This window comes from Lucilia sericata, unplaced genomic scaffold (genome assembly GCF_015586225.1).
Source record: "Lucilia sericata isolate MDLA Ls3-8-SP2 unplaced genomic scaffold, ASM1558622v1 Contig000626F_arrow, whole genome shotgun sequence".
Taxonomy (NCBI): Eukaryota; Metazoa; Arthropoda; class Insecta; order Diptera; family Calliphoridae; genus Lucilia; species Lucilia sericata.
Genome location: NW_023994632.1, coordinates 78864 through 99963, shown reverse-complemented (window position 1 = coordinate 99963; position 21100 = coordinate 78864). Strand labels below are relative to the sequence as shown.

At 28.5% G+C, this 21100-nt stretch overlaps 1 protein-coding gene across 25 annotated transcripts in view; it reads left to right on the top strand.

The window, feature by feature from the left end:
* LOC119606820 (RIMS-binding protein 2) overlaps positions 1–13244 on the top strand; it is a 112692-nt gene extending 99448 nt beyond the window's left edge. For 18 of the 25 annotated variants that reach the window (XM_037960428.1, XM_037960444.1, XM_037960453.1 and 15 more), the window contains 2 exons: positions 558–625; positions 11823–13244. In XM_037960428.1, the coding sequence (XP_037816356.1) occupies positions 558–625; positions 11823–12596 (842 nt within the window). In that variant the 3' untranslated portion in view covers positions 12597–13244. Of the gene's footprint in view, positions 1–486; positions 626–11822 lie in introns of those variants that run through there. The other 7 variants (XM_037960443.1, XM_037960447.1, XM_037960446.1 and 4 more) reach the window with 3 other exon arrangements.
* The last annotated feature ends 7856 nt before the right edge of the window (positions 13245–21100 follow it).

Genomic DNA, 21100 nt, shown 5'->3' with positions numbered 1-21100 from the left:
TTAAGTAATTTTTATAAAAAAACTTGCGGTGAATTATATAGAAACTATATTTAATGCACAGGCCTTTAGATGCTGGTGTGTTTTGTCTATATGAAATGAAAGTGAACTGAACTGATCTGAAATGAGTTTAAAATGAGCTTAATTGTTAAAAGATTTAAACTGAGCACAATTCATGTGTTTTGGTAATGATCGGTTTAAAATATGATTTTATTAACTTTAGGTTACAAAATATCTATAACAACAACAACAAATTGGTTTTCAATACAAGCAACAAAACAAATTTATATTAATTTTTCTATAATTTTTCTTTACAAAACAACAAATGGAAGAAATTATTTTTTTTTTGGAAATTCTGTTTTATAACTCTATATATTTTTCTTTCTTTTTTTTTCGGTTAATTTTCTTTGAGATTCTTGTTTATTTTCTTAATTTTTTTTTATCTTATATTTATTTCTTTAACAAAAACAAAAAAAAAACAAATTTAAGTTAAACAAAATTATTTTGTAATGGTCTGCTGTGGTAAATGTGAAGTCTTTATGTTATATTTGTTGCTATAGATGCTCGCCCTGCTTCCCCTACACTGTTAGACAACACGGGCCACCCTGCCCCCGATCACCAAACGCAGGTAAATACTCTTTCTTCTTTACGTTTTTTTGTTCAAAGAAAAAAAATGCATTTTTAAATTTGTTTTTAATTTTGTTTTTGAAAAAAATATACGTTACGTTATACTACTACTACTTACTACTACCATTAAAACTCTGCCTAAACTACCTTACTAGAAATAAAAAACTACCTCTACTTAACCACCCCACTACCCCACTTACCCTCCACTCACTTTTTTCTATCTAAATTTGTTCTGTTTTTTTTGTCAACAAATCAAACCAATTAAACACTTTTTTTAATTGTTTACTACTATTACTACTACTATTGTACTACAACTCTGTCTTTGTGCAAATTAAACAAAAACTCAACTTGTTAATCATGCATTAATTTTATAAAAAGGAAATTGTTCAAATTTTTTGTTTATTATTTTAGTTTGTGTTTGTTTTCTTTTCAAAACAGTAGTAAGGAACAAAATACTTTAAAAACTTTTGTACAAAAAGTATAAAATTTAAAAAAATAATAATAAATGTTATTACATTTTTTTAACACCATTCATAATATTATAGCTTTTTGCCTTCAAAAAACAAAACATTTATATTTTGTAACACTTTAAGAAAATAATCATATGTCACTCTTCAATTTACCTGTCAAATGTCAAAAATATTTATGCTTCAACAGCAAATAGAAACAAACTAAATATTAAATAATTACAAATATTTGCAATACAACTGAAAACCTAAAGTTAATACGTTTTTTATGTATAGCTAGCAACATTTTATCAAATCATTTTATATTTATTTTTTATATAAAACAATATATAACAACAACAACTACTAAACAAGAAATATTTAGCTTTAAATTTAATAGAAAATTTAAGAAATAAACATTTAAAATCCAGTAAACGTACTTAGTTAGAGCACTTTTAAACAAATTAATACTGAAAAAAAATTATACATTTAGTAGCCGTATAACTCCCAAAAAATACCGTAATAATTAAATTAAAATAAAAAAACAACAAAAACATAATCACATTTCACTATTTACCTACTCAACAACAACAATAACACCACTTTATCAGTCATTATTTTTCTCCTCTACCACCGCATTAAAAGGAGTGCATTTAAATAAGTTGAAAGATTTGGTACTATAATCGGGGTTTGTCAATCCGTTTGTTACATATAAAAATATTGGTCGTAGGTTTACACTAAAGTCTTATTCGATTCTAATACGTCTTAAACATGTTTGTTCCGAGTCCGAGACTACTCCGTAAAGAACTAGGGCTGGTCCAAAACCAAACCAAATATAAAACCAGTATACATTGTCATGTCCTAGGTAAGGATCACTTAATACACGCATTCATTATCTCAGACTAATTCCAAAACAATACTACTCCACAAAGAACTAGGGTTTGCACCAGCCCTAATCCAAATATATTATAGAACCAGTCCTAGGTGATGACCCACACATTCATTACCTCAGTCTAATCCCATAACCACTCCTTAGCTAGAACTATGGCACTACTTACATAATCCACAACATGGCCCTATGTAGTACAGGAGTTTTTAAAAATATATATGGCCCATGCCTGCATTACAAAATATAATTTAAAGAATTATGTACTCAACTTTGCAGGGCAGTAGTTTTGGATTACCTAAATGGACACACCATATCCAATCTCTGCAAAAATTAGAAGAATATATGATCCATTTAGAAAATCTAAGAACTAATCCACTGTAAATATTATTGGCATACTATAGTAGTCCTATATAATGCAGGCCTGGACCATGTACTCCCATAATTTTAGCAAAGGAGTAGTTTTTAGAATATGTTTTTTTTCATACATACATATCTTTGGATTAGTTTTGGACAATACTAGTCCTTTGAGGAATACTGTTTACACACGTGTCGGAGGGTTTGGTACTGAAAATGGGCAAAATCTACATTTAGCCCTCATAGAAGATGAAGGTAACCTTATATTAGGGTCATTTTCTGTTTTATTCAAGCACTCTGGCGCTCTATAATATCTTAAAATTATCGATATTGTGATAAATTTCGATATCAGCATGTTTTATAACAACGCTAATCATGTTTCCATGTTCTGCATCTAATCCGATCTTTATTATACTTATACCTTGTGATTGTTATCATATGGTTGAGAAATCTCTTGATTTTATATTCTGAATAAATCTATGTACTATGTTAGAACACAATCTAGCCATTTTTATAAACTACACTACTATAGTGGGGAGGGTACTATATATGTATATTGGTCCTACACCTTTAAGTATACCAGTCCTCTTAGAATCATTTTCAGAGTCGATTAAGTCATGTCCGTCCCTTATAATCAAAGTACAGGTCGCAATTTTAAAGATAATACGATAAAAATTTGGTACACTTTTTTGGTCCAGAGACGATTAAGATTTTGGTTGTAATCGGTCCATTATATGTATGTTGTATGACATCTGTCAACCTTAAAATAAAGGCTTAACATCTGACATATCTTCTTTCTTATTCGAGATATCTTCATTTGGGTACTATGATCTCTGGGTTAAAAATTGATCGGCTGCACTATCGTCCAATGTTCAGACTAGACTATAGACTAGACTGTAGACTAGACTATAGACTAGACTATATACTAAACTATAGACTAGACTATAGACTAAACTATAGACTACACTATAGACTAGACTATAGACTAGACTATAGACTAGACTATAGACTAGACTATGGACTAGACTATAGACTAGACTATAGACTAGACTATAGACTAGACTATAGACTAGACTATAGACTAGACTATAGACTAGACTATAGACTAGACTATAGAGTAGACTATAGACTAGACTATAGACTAGACTATAGACTAGACTATAGACTAAACTATAGACTAGACTATAGACTAGACTATAGACTGGACTAGACTATAGACTAGACTATAGACTAGAGTATAGACTAGAGTATAGACTAGACTATATACTAGACTATAGACTCGACTATAGACTAGAGTATAGACTAGACTATAGACTAGACTATAGACTAGACTATAGACTAGACTATAGACTAGACTATAGACTAGACTATAGACTAGACTATAGACTAGACTATAGACTAGACTATAGACTAGACTATAGACTAGACTATAGACTAGACTATCGACTAGACTATAGACTAGACTATAGACTAGACTATAGACTAGACTATAGACTAGACTATCGACTAGACTATAGACTAGACTATAGACTAGACTATAGACTAGACTATAGACTAGACTATAGACTAGACTATAGACTAGACTATAGACTAGACTATAGACCAGACTATAGACTAGACTATAGACTAGACTATAGACTAGACTACAGACCAGACTATAGACTAGACTATAGACTAGACTACAGACCAGACTATAGACTAGACTATAGACTAGATTATAGACTAGACTATAGACTAGAGTATAGACTAGAGTATAGACTAGACTATAGACTAGACTATAGACTCGACTATAGACTCGACTATAGACTAGAGTATAGACTAGACTATAGACTAGAGTATAGACTAGACTATAGACTAGACTATAGACTAGACTATAGACTAGACTATAGACTAGACTATAGACTAGACTATAGACTAGACTACAGACTAGACTATAGACTAGACTATAGACTAGACTATAGACTCGACTATAGACTAGACTATAGACTAGACTATAGACTAGACTATAGACTAGACTATAGACTACACTATAGACTACACTATAGACTAGACTATAGACTAGACTATAGACTAGACTATAGACTACACTATAGACTACACTATAGACTAGACTATAGACTAGACTATAGACTAGACTATAGACTAGACTATAGACTAGACTATAGACTAGACTATAGACTAGACTATAGACTAGACTATAGACTAGACTATAGACTAGACTATAGACTAGACTATAGACTAGACTATAGACTAGACTATAGACTAGACTATAGACTAGACTATAGACTAGACTATAGACTAGACTAGACTATAGACTAGACTATAGACTAGACAATAGACTACACTATAGACTAGACAATAGACTAGACTATAGACTAGACTATAGACTACACTATAGACTAAACTATAGACTAGACTATAGACTAGACTATAGACTAGACTATAGACTAGACTATAGACTAGACTATAGACTAGACTATAGACTAGACTATAGACTAGACTATAGACTAGACTATAGACTAGACTATAGACTAGACTATAGACTAGACTATAGACTAGACTATGGACTAGACTATAGACTAGACTATAGACTAGACTATAGACTAGACTATAGACTAGACTATAGACTAGACTATAGACTAGACTATAGACTAGACTATAGACTAGACTGTAGACTAAACTATAAACTAAACTATAGACTAGACTATAAAGAAGATTATAGTCTAAACTGTAGACTAGACTATAGACTAGTCTTGATTGGTCTAAACTTAAATATTTTTAAGTTTGAAGAAGTACGAAATGTCGTGGAAGTACTTAAAAAAGTACTAATGAACTGAATTTTCCATGCCTGGGAGAAACAATGAATATGATGATCTTATGGAATCAATTAAACTTAATAGAATTGAGCTGTTCTTAATACATACATATTTCCAAATATCTAATTTCACAACCATCTTTTAAATGCACTCCTCCTAATTTTATGTGACAACATTTCACAAAATTCATATAAAAACTAATAAAACCCTTAATCAAAACTTAACTCTAAGTTTACTAATTTTCCTTTTCACTATCGTTTTGATTTTTACAGAATTTTATTATTTCCCTTATATTTGGTTACTTTTTGCATTATTTGCTTTTTAAATATTATAATTTATTAATTTAAGTTACATTTCCAAAATTTATCATTTTTACTATGGGAAAAAAGAAACGAAAACTAGAAACCAATTTTAGTAGGCAAAGAAGACAATTAAGGAGTTATGAGTAACATTGTAGTGATTCCTTCATTGTATTCGCTGCCTGCGTCACCCAGAAAAACTTTGCCACATTGAATATAATAAAACATGCCACACAAAGCAGAGCGAACTTATGTCTTTTGTTTTTAATGTGTTTAATTTCTTTTTTTTCAATTTATTTATACTTAAAAGGTATTTTCTTAATTTTGTTAAATTTTTAAAAACCATCATGTTCATATATAAAAAAAATCACAAAATATTTGTTTAATTTTTTATAGAAAAACAACTCAAGCCAGTACTGAATAAAATCTCAAACTTTTGTAAATACATCAAACTCAATATCAATGCTAATTATCTAATCTAGTAACTAGAATTAGAGCAGCATTTGTTTTTGTTAGTGTAATTAATTAAATAAATATATATTTTTAGAAAACAAATCCAAACAATGAAATGCTTTAACTATGTATATCTATAGATGTATCATTTATATATATTTTTTGTTTGTTTACTTTTTCAACATTATTAAACAAAATAGTATTAATAATAATAATAATAAATAACAACAACAATAATTAATTAACTTAACAATTATTTTAATTAATAGTACTTTTTACTCGTACCTCTTAACAAACATAATTTATTATTAAAAAATATATTTTTTTAAAAATTTTAAATATTGGATGTAATAAATGGTGTATAAAAAATTTCTATGTGATTCACTGTATGTGTAAAAATATGTCTTTTTTTAGTTATTATTGTCTATTAGTATACAATTATTGATTAATTAATTTATTTATTATTATTTTCAAATTTGCTTTTTACTACCAAAATATCTTAAAAAATCTTTAGTTTAAATGTTTTTGTATTATAAATTTGCTAAATTATTATGATTTTTCTTTTAAGTTTAAGTTTTATTAAATTTGAATTTTGTTTAATTTTCCCTAATTTTGTTTTAATTTAACTGAAAATCCAACACAAAAAAACTCCACTTACTCCAAAACATTTAATATTTCAAACATTAAAACATTGAAAAAAAGAAATTGTTTTTTTTTCGACACTAATAATTTCTAGAGAGTTGAGTTAAAGGTGTTCTGTTTTTTTTTTTTTTTTTGCTTATTTAACAAAAATATGTTTATAATCAATCATAGTTTTTGTTAGATTTACATACATATATTTAAATTAATTTAATTGTCAAGTATAAATTTGACAATAGAAAAAAAGTTGCTAGTTCTACATACTGTCAAATACATACATACGTAATATGTAAATATTTTCAAAATAATTCTACTTATGGTTTTGGAAAAAGTCTTTTTTTCGAAATTATATTTCTTTCATAAAAATTATCGTAGCCATTGGCAACCTGTACCCCGTTTCTGTAACTTTTAGTGAGAAATTCTCACATCGAGAAGTGTGAAACAAAAAATTCCATCGTTTCTCGATTTGTGAGTAAAAAGTGTTTCTGTAACTTAAAGTGAGAAGAGGCTACACGAATTACGTTTTTATTGGAAATTTCCAATAAAACAGCTGTCAAAAAAATAAAAATTAAAAGAAGAAAACAAAAATTGCCGAACAAATTTATAAACGAAGAATAAATAAATAAAGAATATAGAAATTAAATGAAAATTGTTCGAAAAATTATTCCACTAAATTCGCCCTTGGCAAATTCTAAGTTTACACCCACGTACTTTTTTAGCATTTGGTTCTGTATGCTAAAATTCCTCCTATTTTCTAAAACAATATTTATTTCAATCTTAATTAATTATAAATATAACATTACTTTTTCATTATTTCATAGAATTCATGTTTAAATAAAATTTTTTTACTTAAAATTTTACTTTCCGCACCGTTTTAAAATGTGAGTTTTTTTGACAGTTCATGTGAGAAACTTCTCACAAAATTTTATTACAGAAACACTTTTACTCACAAATTTCCAATAACTTATGTCAAAAATCATAAATGACAGATAGTTCTCACAAAATTTTCTTACAGAAACACTTGCATGTGAGAAATGATATTTTGTTTCAACTCACATTGTTTTTTCTTCAATTTCACTGTTTCATGCGAGAAACTTCTCGATGCGGGAGTTACAGAAACGAGGCACTGATTAAATAGTTTAATCAATTTGATGTAGTTTACGTCAGAAACTTTTTAAGGTGAAGTCATTTCAATTGCTGATTGTTTTTTTGTACATGGAAATTTAGCCCGACGCTGTCAAACTGCATATAAAAAAATTCTCTCTCAAAACCGACGCTGTCAAACTCCATATATAACGAATATAATGAATTCGCCGCAAAATGAAATGACTTCACCTTATAATCTATTCGCCTTGGTCTACACAGAGAAATTTTTGTTTTAGCAACTACGTATTAATTGCATTGATTTGTCTTTGTACAAGAAATTCCGTACCGCGAGGGAGATGTTGTATTGACTCAGGGATGGCAAGTAGATTATGAAATTGTGCAAAAGTTTGTTCGAGTTTTGTTAAATTTATATCAATATGAAACAAAATTATCGCAAATCGGCTTCATTAGTCCTTGAAGCTGTCACTTAACTAATTATTTTGAATACTACCTAACTTCATTGTGGAATGTGGACTCATACCACTATCAAATGTTCATATGTATGAGTCCATAAATTAGTCAATACTCTATATAATAGATAGGTCTACAGATTAGAACATAAACTAAACTATAGACTAGTCTATAAACTTGGCTATATACTAATCTATATACTAGGCTATAGTCTATTCTAGACCACAGAGTAGTCTATAAACTAGACTATATACTATTATATAGACTAGACCATAGAGTAGATTATGGTTTTAGTCTATAGTCTATAGACTAGATAACAAACTACACTATAGACGAGACAATAGAATAGGCAATAGACGAGTCTATTGATTAGAGTAGTTTAGTGTCCAGTCCGTATAATAGTCCAAAGACTAATTCATAGAGTAATCTATAAACAAGATGGATAGTCCAAAGGCTGTATACTATAGAATAGTCCATATACTAGTAGTCTGTACACTAGACAATATATATAGACTATATAAACCATATAGACTATAGTCTACAGACAAGACAATAAACTACTCTACAGACGAGACAATAGAATAGGCATACTCTAAAGTCTAGACTATAGAGGATTCGTTATAGACTAGACTATGGACTAGTCTATAGACTAGACTATAGAGTAGTCTATAGTCTAGACAATATAGTAGTCTATAGACTCGACTATAGAGTAGTCTATAGACTCGACTATATAGTAGTCTATAGACTCGACTATAGAATAGTCTATGGACTCGACTATAGAATAGTCTATAGACTCGACTATAGAATAGTCTATAGACTCGACTATAGAATAGTCTATAGACTCGACTATAGAATAGTCTATAGACTCGACTATAGAATAGTCTATAGACTCGACTATAGAATAGTCTATAGACTAGACCATAGAGTACCACAGTCTAGTCTATAACAATAAACTCTAAAGGCAATAGAAAAGTCTATTGAATAGAGTAGTGTACTATCTAGTACTAGTCCAAAGACTATTTCATAGAGTAGTCTATAAACTAGATAATAGACCACATTTGTCCAAAGACTGTATACGTACTATCGAATAGTCCATATACTAGTCCAAGTTCTAATTTATAGACTAATCTATAGTCTAGACTATAGAGAATTCGTTAAACAATACTATAGAATAGTCTAAAGACTAGACTAGTATAGACTAAACCATAGAGTACCATAGTCTAGTCTAGACTAGACAATAAACTACTCCATAGACGAGACAATAGAAAAGCCTATTGATTAGACTAGTGTACTGTCTAGTCCGTATACTAGTTCAAAGGCAAAGAGAAAGACTAATTTATAGACAAGTCTATAGAAATGACTAGACCTTAGAATAGTCCGACTACTAGTGCAGAGAATAATACATCGACTAGTCCATACAAAAGACTTGACCTTAGAAAAGTCATTCGACTAAACCAAAGTCTAGTAAAAAATACTTGAAGAATCATTTCTGGATGGGGGTTTATGTGAAATATATTGAGATTTAATTCGAATATTATATTGCAACGCAATGCCGCAAAGTCTAAATAAAATTGTTTATTATTTTGCCTTAATCACCTTACATAATTTTCGTTAAATGGCAATTTTAAATCAATGTCTGAATCATTTTCATATGGTTTCTATAAGAGCATTTTTAAGATGGGAATTACTATGGAAATCGTTAAAGTGTTTTCCGAAATACTTAGCTTTATCAAACCTTTACATTTTCAGATTTCAGACTATTTCATTATTTCAACCTACGAACATCGTAAGCAAACCCGAACGTTTGCTCGGACGCCAGCAATTATTAAGGTTGTTATAAAACATAAGTTAATCGATAAGTTCTTAGATCCTCTTCTCTAAGCTTAATCATGCAATGTTAGAAGAACATTGTAGGTTTTACGACCGATATATCAAAATGACAGAATGATGAAATCATTATACACCAGATGAGAATATTCATGTTAAGTAGAGATTTTGAAATTTTTCAGATCAATAATGAAATTGATCAAAGAAAACTCAGTCAGAAAGTATAGTCGAACATAACCGAATATACGATTACCTATACATACTAACCTATTATATATTCTATTGGATTGAGCTACGACTTTCTACATCACATCTGTTTTTCGAGATATTCATCCCTATCACCAGTTAACATTTCACTTAAAATATGTTTCCTTTTCACCTTTTTCCCCTGTTGTGAAATATTTTGATGGAATTTTGTAAACATTGAACAACTGTTGCATATAAAATCAACTATTGTGAATGAATTGTTCACAGCAAGTTCATGGTAGCAATTTGCCCCTTGAGGGAAAGGAAAATGTCACGGGAAAAAAGTTTCACTTCTATTGGCGATTCGGGTGATTGTGTTCTAACGTCAAAAAAATGTTTTTAATTCATATTTGAGATGTTATAACAGTGTGACAGATAGCTTTATTTATAAATTTTGTTATGCTATCTGAAAGTCAAATCTGTCAACTTTGAGATGTCTCAAAGAATGGAGAATATAGTATAATAGAGGTAAAGCCTATATATCAAAATCGTATGGTTAGACATTTAGATGACATGACAAAATTTATAAACAAATACATATGTATGACTTCTCGATATAATAACGTCTCATACATATATGGGGTTGGTTTTCAAACTTAGAAATCAAAATCTCTAAACTTTTTCTGAAGTATATGTATATGAGGAACATTTATTTGAAATTCAATTGTCAATTTATTTTAAACATTAAAACTGTTATTTTAAAAATTTAAGAAATATCATTAAAAAAAATTAAACAATTTGCAAATATTTATGAAATTAGAAGATATATTCTTAATTTTTTTTATAAATAACTTAAATTATAAAATAAAAAAATATCTGACTTACCCTTATCCAAATTTAACTAACCAATACAATAATTATAATAATCTAATATGATCACAATCTTTCACGAACTAATCTAACTAATGTAAACAATAACAAACTAAGCGTAAAGTTAACACTCACAAATTAACAAATCTCATGCAACAACAGGGTGTTGTATGCAAAATATGTATAAAAAACACATTTCAACTTAATTTTCAAAACCATGAGTAGAACATATTTATGAAATACATTTTTAAAAGAATTTAATTAACATTTAATATAAAAAGTAATAAGCTTTGAAGGTAAACACAACTATTTTCTTATTTCATCCATCATAAATTTGTAGTTAAATAGTTGAAAGTAGTAACAAAAAAAAAAATAATAATAATATAAAATTGGCCCAACATTTTTGTTCCAAGTATTTTACACACATTAATTACACACTTTTAATCATAAATACTTCTTTTCATTAATGTATTGAAAATAAAAATGAAATCCAAAGGGAATTTAAAGATGATTTTCTTTTAAAAAACAGTTAAAAATTAAAATAAATAAACCCCTGAGTGGATTCCTTACTTGTGTTTTTTCTCTTGGCATTTTTTAAAATAACAAACTTTTTCTTCCTTATAAACAATTTACTTAGTTAAATATATAATAAAAAAATACAAAATATTGTTCTTTGAAGCCCCGCAACTTTGTTACTTTTTGAACAAAATACTATATGTTTTATCAAGTTCTTTTTAGCTAATTTTTCCTTTATTTTTGATTATTGAAAAACCAAAAAAAAAAAAAAAAAACTGTTCAATTGTTAAATTGAGTTACAAAAGCAAAATCTTAAAAATATTTAATGAATTGAACTGTTTTACAGGGGATGATCGGTCGCGGTGGTAATGTTGCTGGCATGCAGCAGCAACAACAACCTTATGGTCAGCAACAAACGCAAATGGGACAACAACAACAGCAGCAGCAACAGTTACAGCAACAACAGCAACAGATGGGTGGCATGGGGCCAATGGGCCAGATGGGTCAGCAGGGTATGATGGGTCAACAGCAGCCAATGGGTCAACAGGGACAACAGCAAATGGGTCAGATGGGTCAAATGGGCATGATGGGCCAGCAGCAACAGCAGCCTGGTCAACAGATGGGACAAATGGGTATGATGGGTCAGCCGCAACAACAGCCACAACAACAACAGCAACAACCTCCTCCCGTATCGCAACCCTCAGGCGGTTTATTATCCGGTGCAACTAGTTTGCTCTCGGGTGCTACTTCGGCTGCCACCGGTGGTCTATTTGGATCTAAACAACCACCAAAACAAGATCCAATGCAACCACAAGGTGGTGCGCAGCCAACGCAGCAAACATCAACCGGCCTGGGAGGATTATTTGGCGGCGGCCAACAGCAGCAGCAACAACAACAACAGCAGCAGCAGCAACAACAGCAACCCCAACAACAACAGCAGCAACAACAACAACAACCACAAGTGCCACCTCAAGGTCAACAGCCACCACCACAAAGCCAAGGGCCCGGTGCTGGTCTGCTGGGCGGTCTCAAAGGTATCGCCGCAGCAGCGCCGGGTGGTGATGTGCTGTCGAAAGGTAAGGATCTCTTTGGCAAATTCGGATTCGGTTTTGGCAAATAACCCCGGTCATATTATAGGTCGTTTTTATATATATTATATTAATAATAATTATTATATATTAATAAATTACTTAATAATTAATTAAATCAGAAAAATAATACATAATACATATTGAAAATAATTAATAATAAAAAAGTAAACAATATAATACCAAAGTCAAGAAAAGGTTTAACTTTCGATGATTTCTTTAGGAATGTTAAGCTCCATTCCAATTTTTCCCCATATATTTTATATTTTTAAATAAAATTCTATCAACTTCAACAGAAATCGTTAAATTTTCAATTTACAACTTTCTATAGATTTTCAAGAATTAGAATTCCGATATTATTAAAATCCAAAGTTTGTTATAAATATTTTAAATAGTTTATCAAAAACTCTACTCAAAAGTTATAATTTTGAATATTTTTTTAGAAATAAAAAATTTATTAAAAATTTATTGAAAATTTGCTCTAGAAGTAGAGAATTTATTGAAAAAACTTTTTATAAATTGAGAATTTTGTAGTATTTCTCAGTGAATAAAAAACATTTTATAAATGCTTCGTAAATCTGTCTTCAAATTGTAAGAACTATAGATTATAGATTAGACTAGACTATAGACTAGACTATAGACTAGACTATAGACTAGACTATAGACTAGACTATAGACTAGACTATAGACTAGACTATATACTAGACTATATACTAGACTATAGACTAGACTATAGACTAGACTATAGACTAGACTAAAGACTAGACTATAGACTAGACTATAGACTAGAATATAGACTAGACTATAGACTAGACTATAGACTAGACTATAGACTAGACTATAGACTAGACTATAGACTAGACTATAGACTAGACTATAGACTAGACTATAGACTAGACTATAGACTAGACTATAGACTACAATATAAACTCGATAGACTCGATATGTTAAAGATTTTTTTTAAAATTCCTACAAAAATTTTGGACTAGACTACGCTATAGACTATAGACTAGGCTATAGACTAGTCTATAGACTAAGCTATAGATTTCACTATGGACTAGGCTATAGACTAGACTATAGACTAGCCTATAGACTATACTATTGACTAGACTATAGATTAGACTATTGACTAGTCTATAGACTAGACTATAGACTAGATTATAGACTAGACTATAGACTAGATTATAGACTAGATTATAGACTAGATTATAGACTAGACTATAGACTAGATTACAGACTAGACTATAGTCTAGATTACAGACTAGACTATAGTCTAGAATATAGACTATACTATAGACTAGACTATAGACTAGACTATAGACTAGACTATAGACTAGACTATAGACTAGACTATAGACTAGACTACAGACTAGACTATAGACTAGACTATAGACTAGACTATAGACTAGACTATAGACTAGACTATAGACTAGACTATAGATTAGACTATAGTCTAGACTATAGATTAGACTATAGACTACACTATAGACTAGATTATAGACTAGACTATAGACTAGATTATAGACTAGACTATAGACTAGACTTAGACTAGACTATAGACTAGACTATAGACTACAATATAAACTTAAATAGACAATAGACTCGATATTTTAAAGCAGCGATCGGCAGACATATACTACCGCATTTTGCACTTGTATAAGTGTAAGAGCGAAAAAAACAAGAAATGAGAAATTGTTGTACTCTCATCTTCACAAGGCATGCTTGGAAAACTGAAATTTAGAAATAATATTAATCTAAAACAAAACTAATATTTTTTTTTGTTTAAAAGTAGCAAATATTTTTTTGGGCTTATGGTATACGCACAATTGGTACGAACGACGAATTTCGTATAGCACGACGAACTAGTCGACACAAATTCGTTGCGTAAATTCGTCGAATGGAACACAATCAAATTATTCGTACTGTGAATTCGTTTTAAAATTTTTTTGTTCGAAATTGGAAAAAGTAAGAAAAAGGAACAAAAATTATATTTTTGTGAACCTCCACGATTTTGAGATAATTTTAACAGCTTTAAAATTTATTCGAACATTATTTCGTAATTAGAAATGTAAGAAAGAACTAAAATTATATTTTTGTGAATATCCCCAATTTTGAGAATATTTTAACAGCTTCAAAATTTTTTCGAACATTACTTCGAATTTTCGAACTTAATTTTAAATATTCCAACATAGCATTGTAGTGTCATCAAGTGTACTCCAGACTGCCAAATTTCAGACAATTCGGGCCACGAGAACTGGTTTTAATGGCTTTAAAATTTTTTCGAACTTAAGTTCGAATTTTCGAAAATTTTATTTTTAGTTTTCATGACCCAGAGATTATTTTAAGAGCATAAAAAATTTTTCGAACATAACTTCTAATTTTCGAATATAATTTCGAATATTCGAACATAATATTGTATTGTCATTAGTTGTACTCACAACCGCCAAATTTCGGGCTACCGGAATTGGTTTTAAAACAATTTTCCCCAATTAATTCGTCGTTCGTCTGCGTAAGAAATAGAAATAAACCTATCGCATAGTTCGTTACGTACGACGAATATCGTCATACGCAATGATTGTGTACATTTTCATATACTCAAGTGTGTTCTATTTCTGACGACGAATATTCGTTCCGAAAAATTCGTCGTTCGTCCCAATTGTGCGTATACTATTATTTGCACATATTTATTTTAAATATTGAAATAGAAATATGAGCTTTTTAACTAAGTTTTTAATAAAATATATACCTATTAAGGGAAAAATTTTACATAATTTAACATATATATTGGTAAATTATTGTAATTTGCTACTTAAGTTGTTAGAAAAAACATTTAAAAAAGTTTATAATTCTAAAAACTACTTAATATGTAGTGTAGATGCTAAAAAAAGTACAACAATAATTATAATTATCTATCCCTGCATTAATATATTTTCGTTCATTTTCATTATAAAAGCAAGAAACGAGCGACAACACAACCTCCCTCAATAACAACTCATATGAGACTGAATTGTGTTTTCTATGCGTGTGAGTAGTCTGTGTAAATTTAGTAACGGCCAAAATACACAGTGTATAGGAGTTGCCGATCGAGGTTTTAAAGATTTTTTTAAAATTCCTACAAAAATTTTGGACTAGACGACGCTATAGACTAGACTATAGACTAGGTTATAGACTGGAGTATAGACTAAGCTATATATTTTACTATAGACTAGAATATAAACTAGTCCATAGACTTGACTACAGAATAGACTCGACTATAGTCTCGACTGTAGACTAGAATATAGACTCAACTACAGAATAGACTAGACTATAGACCAATCTATAGATTTCACTATAGACTAAATTATATGCTGAATATAGATTAAACTATAGAAAAGACTATAGACTAAACTATAAACTAGCCTATAAATTGGACTATAGGCTAAACTATAATCTGTATTAAAATATAATCTATACTAAACTACATACTAAGTAAACAATAGACAGGAATACATACTAGATTATAGACCGGACTAAACTATAAACTCGACTGGATACTAGACTATGGTCTTGTCCATATACTAAACTATACCATAGATTAGACTACATACCAGATTAGACACACAGCAACTTTTGAAATTGTGACTAGTCTATAGACTAAACTACAGACTAGACTATAAACTATACTATAGACTTGACTACAGAATAGACGGCAGACTAGACTATATAAAAAATATAAAATACAAGAAACAATATATATATATATATATATATATATATATATATATATATATATGTAGATTAGTCTGACTATACTAACTAGACTATGGACTGGAATACATACATAGACTAAACTATAGACTTGACTATGGACTAAACTATAGGCTTGTCCATAGACTAAACTATAGACTAGGCTATAGACTAAAATATAAACTAGCCCACAAATTAGACTATAGGCTAAAATAGAATATATACTACTATATACTATTGACTGGAATACAAACTTGATTATAGACTATACTATAGACTGGACTTTAAACTAAACTATATACTTAACTATAGACTTGACAATGGACTAAACTATAAATTAGATTTTAGACCAGACTATATACCAGTTAAGACACGCAGTAACTTTTGAATTTGTGCGAGAGAGAAGAAGCAATAGTAAATATCAATCGTCTTTATTCTCTCTCATGTACTCATGGTAAGGTACTGTAAAAGTTAAAGCAAATAATTAAATAACCGATTTATCTCATTAGCAGATGGCTTTGAGTGCCGACCACGGCTTTAAGAGTTTGTTTTTTTTTCTAATATAAATAAATTTCCCTAAGATTATATTTTATAACTTTATTATAAAATATTTTACTTTATTATTTTGTAAAAATTTTAAATAATTTAATTTTGAAAACCTTTTCTTGGCCTTAACCACATATAAAATAATATTAATAGTAATTAATTTTTTATTAATTTTAAATTGATAGAAAATTAAACTATATTTTTCCTCTTTATATATAAAAAATCCCCATCAAAACAAAACCTTAAAGGATTAATAAAACAATAAAATTTTCCAATAAAATACATAGTTAAAACAAAAACTTATTTATCTCCTCCGCAAACAAAACTGAAAAATATTATCTTTAATTTTGTTAAAAAAAAAATAAATAACTAATTCAACAAAAACGTTGTAAAATTTTAAATTAATTAAAGAAAAGCAAAAAAAAAAAATTATCATGATAATGAAAATTTTGAAAAAAATAAGAAAAATCCCCCAGAAAATGAAATGCAATAATATATTTGTTTAAACAAATTTAAAGTTAATTGAATATTAAAAAATTAAAAAAAATCACCATCATTTAATTGATTGTAAACATATTATACATACATAAATTATATTATATTATATATATTAAATATAAAGTTATATTAAATATTAATAATAATGATAAATTATAAAAAAAAAATTAAAATTTATAAAACATATTAAATATTTACAATTATTTGTTACGCACATTGTTAAATTTGCTACTGTTGCTGACCAGTTTATAAAAAAAAATATAAAAAAAAAACCAAATTGAGTAAAATACAAAAAAAATATATATATTATATAAAGAATAATAAAAAAATCTATACATATACATATAAATTATTAATTTAAATGAAATTAATAATATAAAACAAACCAAAAATAAAAAAATTATTTAAAGAAAAAACAAAAAAAAATATATTAAAACTAAAATTTATTAAATCAAAACCAAAAAAAAAACATTAAACACTTTAAACTAACACATAAATACAGTCAAACAAAAATAAATAAATAAAAACTCTTATAAAACTCTTATACATACATTATTTCTTATACATAATTATATAGAGTGAAAAAAACAAAAACCAAAAAAACTTAAATAATTTCTTTCTTTATAATTTTATTTAACATTTATATATTTTTTTTCAAAATATGGCTTCGATTAATTATATATTTCCTAAAAAAAGTAAAAAAAAAACATTAAAAACAACTACTAACCACTTAACATATTTACATACATACATACTTACTACTACTACTATTTACTACAACTATGACTAAAATACTACTTTAACAATTTAAAAACGTTTCTTCTTAATTTTTTATTTATTTATACGAATTTTCAATACTTTTTTAGTTTATAAACAATTTTACATTTAAATGCTTTAACTAAATAATTGAATTTATTAGTAACTAAAATCAAATATGACTAAATAATTGACAAATATATATTGAATCTACAGCTACTTAAAACCATCCAAATATAATAATAGGGCACTGCCGTATTCAAATTTATCATAATATAGTAAACTAACATACAAACAGACAGACATAGGTATTTACAGAAAAACATATTGTTTAAATTTTATATTTAATAAAATTTCTATATAAATTAGTATTTTACTATTTTCTGTTGCTAGTTTGTTAATTTTCTTTGTTAGTTTGACACTTATATACACGAAATGTATTTACACTTAGTGTTGCCATAGTTAATTTTTAAACCAAATGCTGACAATACGGTTTTTAGCATTGTTACTTAGTTTAGTTTAAATTTCTATTCAGTTTAAGAAATGTTATCCAAAATAACCTATAGAATCTCAGATGGTTAAAAATTTGAAGACAACCTCATATTTGGTGCCATAAAATCTTCGAAAGGATTAATTCTCTAATTACACAGGCTGACAAAATTTAAAAAAAGTCGATACCCTGAGACCAAGTTAGATGTTTCTAAAGTATTGTGCTGAATCCGAATATATCTTTAGATTTTCTCCAAGACATTTCACTACATTTTTTGGGGCTTTTTGAGACGTTATAACAGCGCCAATACAGCTTTATTTATAAAATGCTGATTTCCATTCTGTCAGCTTTAAAATAAAGGCTTAATATCTGGCACATCTTTATTCTTTGAGATATCTTCAGCTAAATATTGAAAATTTATGGTTTTTGGTACATTTAAGGTATTTATACCCTACTACTATAGTGCGGAAGGGTATTATGCTTTGTAAATATTGTTTATAACGAACAAAATATTGGATGAACACCTATCTAAGGATGTTCCCATCGTCTTCAAATCACTTTCTGATTCCACTCAACGATGTCTGTACGTACGTCAATTTCAACGGATGATATCTCAGAAACTACAGTAGATTTTTAAACATTTCAAAAAGTATGTGTTCATAGGAAAAATAGTGGAAATGTACGAAAAAATACAATTTTTGTCAATTTATTTTTATATGAAGCTTTAGGTGAGAAGATATGTCAGATGTTAGGAGCTGTTATAACGTCTCAAAAAAGGCCAAAAACTTCAGGACACGATGTCTCAAAGCATAGATATGATGTAGAAATTATAAGGCCAGATTTGGATTCAGCATGTCTCAATCCCTTAGAAGAGTATATTTTGGTCTCTATATTAAAAATTTGTCGGTCTGCATTATTTTATATTAAATTAATTGTCATTTCAAGAACCTTCAAACGTATTCGGATTTGCAATATAAGGAATTACAAATCTGTTACGTTTTCCTTTACAAAAAGTTGATGGGAAAATCTTTTATAGTTCAAAGGTATTATTGTCCAATGTTCAGAACCTCAGTTTCCTGTATGTAGGGTCTTACAATTTTCCAACATATTTGGATCTAAATTCCAGTGTTTAGTATTTTCTACTCACGCCCTGCATTTGTCTGAATCCGTTCGTCCGGTTTTATAGAGTTGTGTCAGTAATTCTGAGTGTCTACTTAGCCAAAGACAACTTCATACTATCATCAAATTTGCTGATTCTGAGGAGGTTTCTCGTGCTTCTCTCGATAAGTCATCGCAAATTTAAATGTATAGAATTTATTATTTTCAATCTAAATAGGAATCTTATATTATTAAATTCAGACTATTCAGACGTTTAACTAAAAGGGGATAAAAATCAACATTAGTTCTGTGTAAGCTAAGCAAGATATTAGGGTTTTATAAATTAGTTTTTTTATTAATATATCATTTAATGAATGTTTAAGGTTCCGGTCAACTTCGCAGCAGTTTTTCCTATCAGCCCAATTTATAAGGGTCGGTCGTTTCCGGGTTATTCTATTAGCATCAATCATTAACGGTCCACAACAAGAAAAAAGTCTCAATAATCAAATTGTTACTCCCAGGCGGACAATTATCAACCCAAAGACGTATCAACTTTGTCTTCGATGTCCATGGCATCAATAAGGCCTAAAATGAGAAGCTTTTTATCAGAAATATTTCTTATCATTTGAAGAAGTCTTTTAATCGGTTCGGCAGTTCTTTTTGAGTATTTATATAAAAAAGCATTAATTTGTAAAATTGTTTTTAAACTAAAATTATAATAATATATATTAACACCAAGTTTTTTTTTTAATAAATTTCATTTAATTTTGAGCTAATTCATTGTAAAACATTTGTTTAATTATTTTAATGTGCTGCACTTATGGTTATGAAAATAATATAAATAATATTTTTTTTACTTTTAAATATTTTTGCAGCACACATCTAGAAGATTCTACCTTTTTAACAGAGTACCCAGTTAGTATTTTTTGAAAATTTTTATCACATTCGAGTCATTTATGACTCTTCTTAACGATTTATATATTTATATACTGTCGTCGAGAAAAAAAGTGTTACCCTATACGCGAATCTTCTTAAAGAATCTTTTATGAGCTCACTTTCTCATCATAAATGACACTTTCGTCGGGAGCGAATCATCTAAAAGTGTCTGACTCTTTTTTGAATATTGTTTGAGTCATTAATGAGTCGAATAACTGCTCGTTTTAGAGTAATTTTCGAATTATATTTTAGTAAGTTTTGAGTCTTTTCTGAGACATTTTTATGTCTGTTATAGACAAATTCAATAAAAAAATACTTTTTGATCTTCCAACTGCGCGAAATATAATTACAAAATAAATTTATAAATAATTGTATTTCGAACTCCTGGATGATCTATTTATGATTGTTGTACATTTTGTTATTGCTTTTTCGAATAAATAACTTTTTAATCATTAAATGGAATCTTTTTTTCCCCATCAAAAGGAG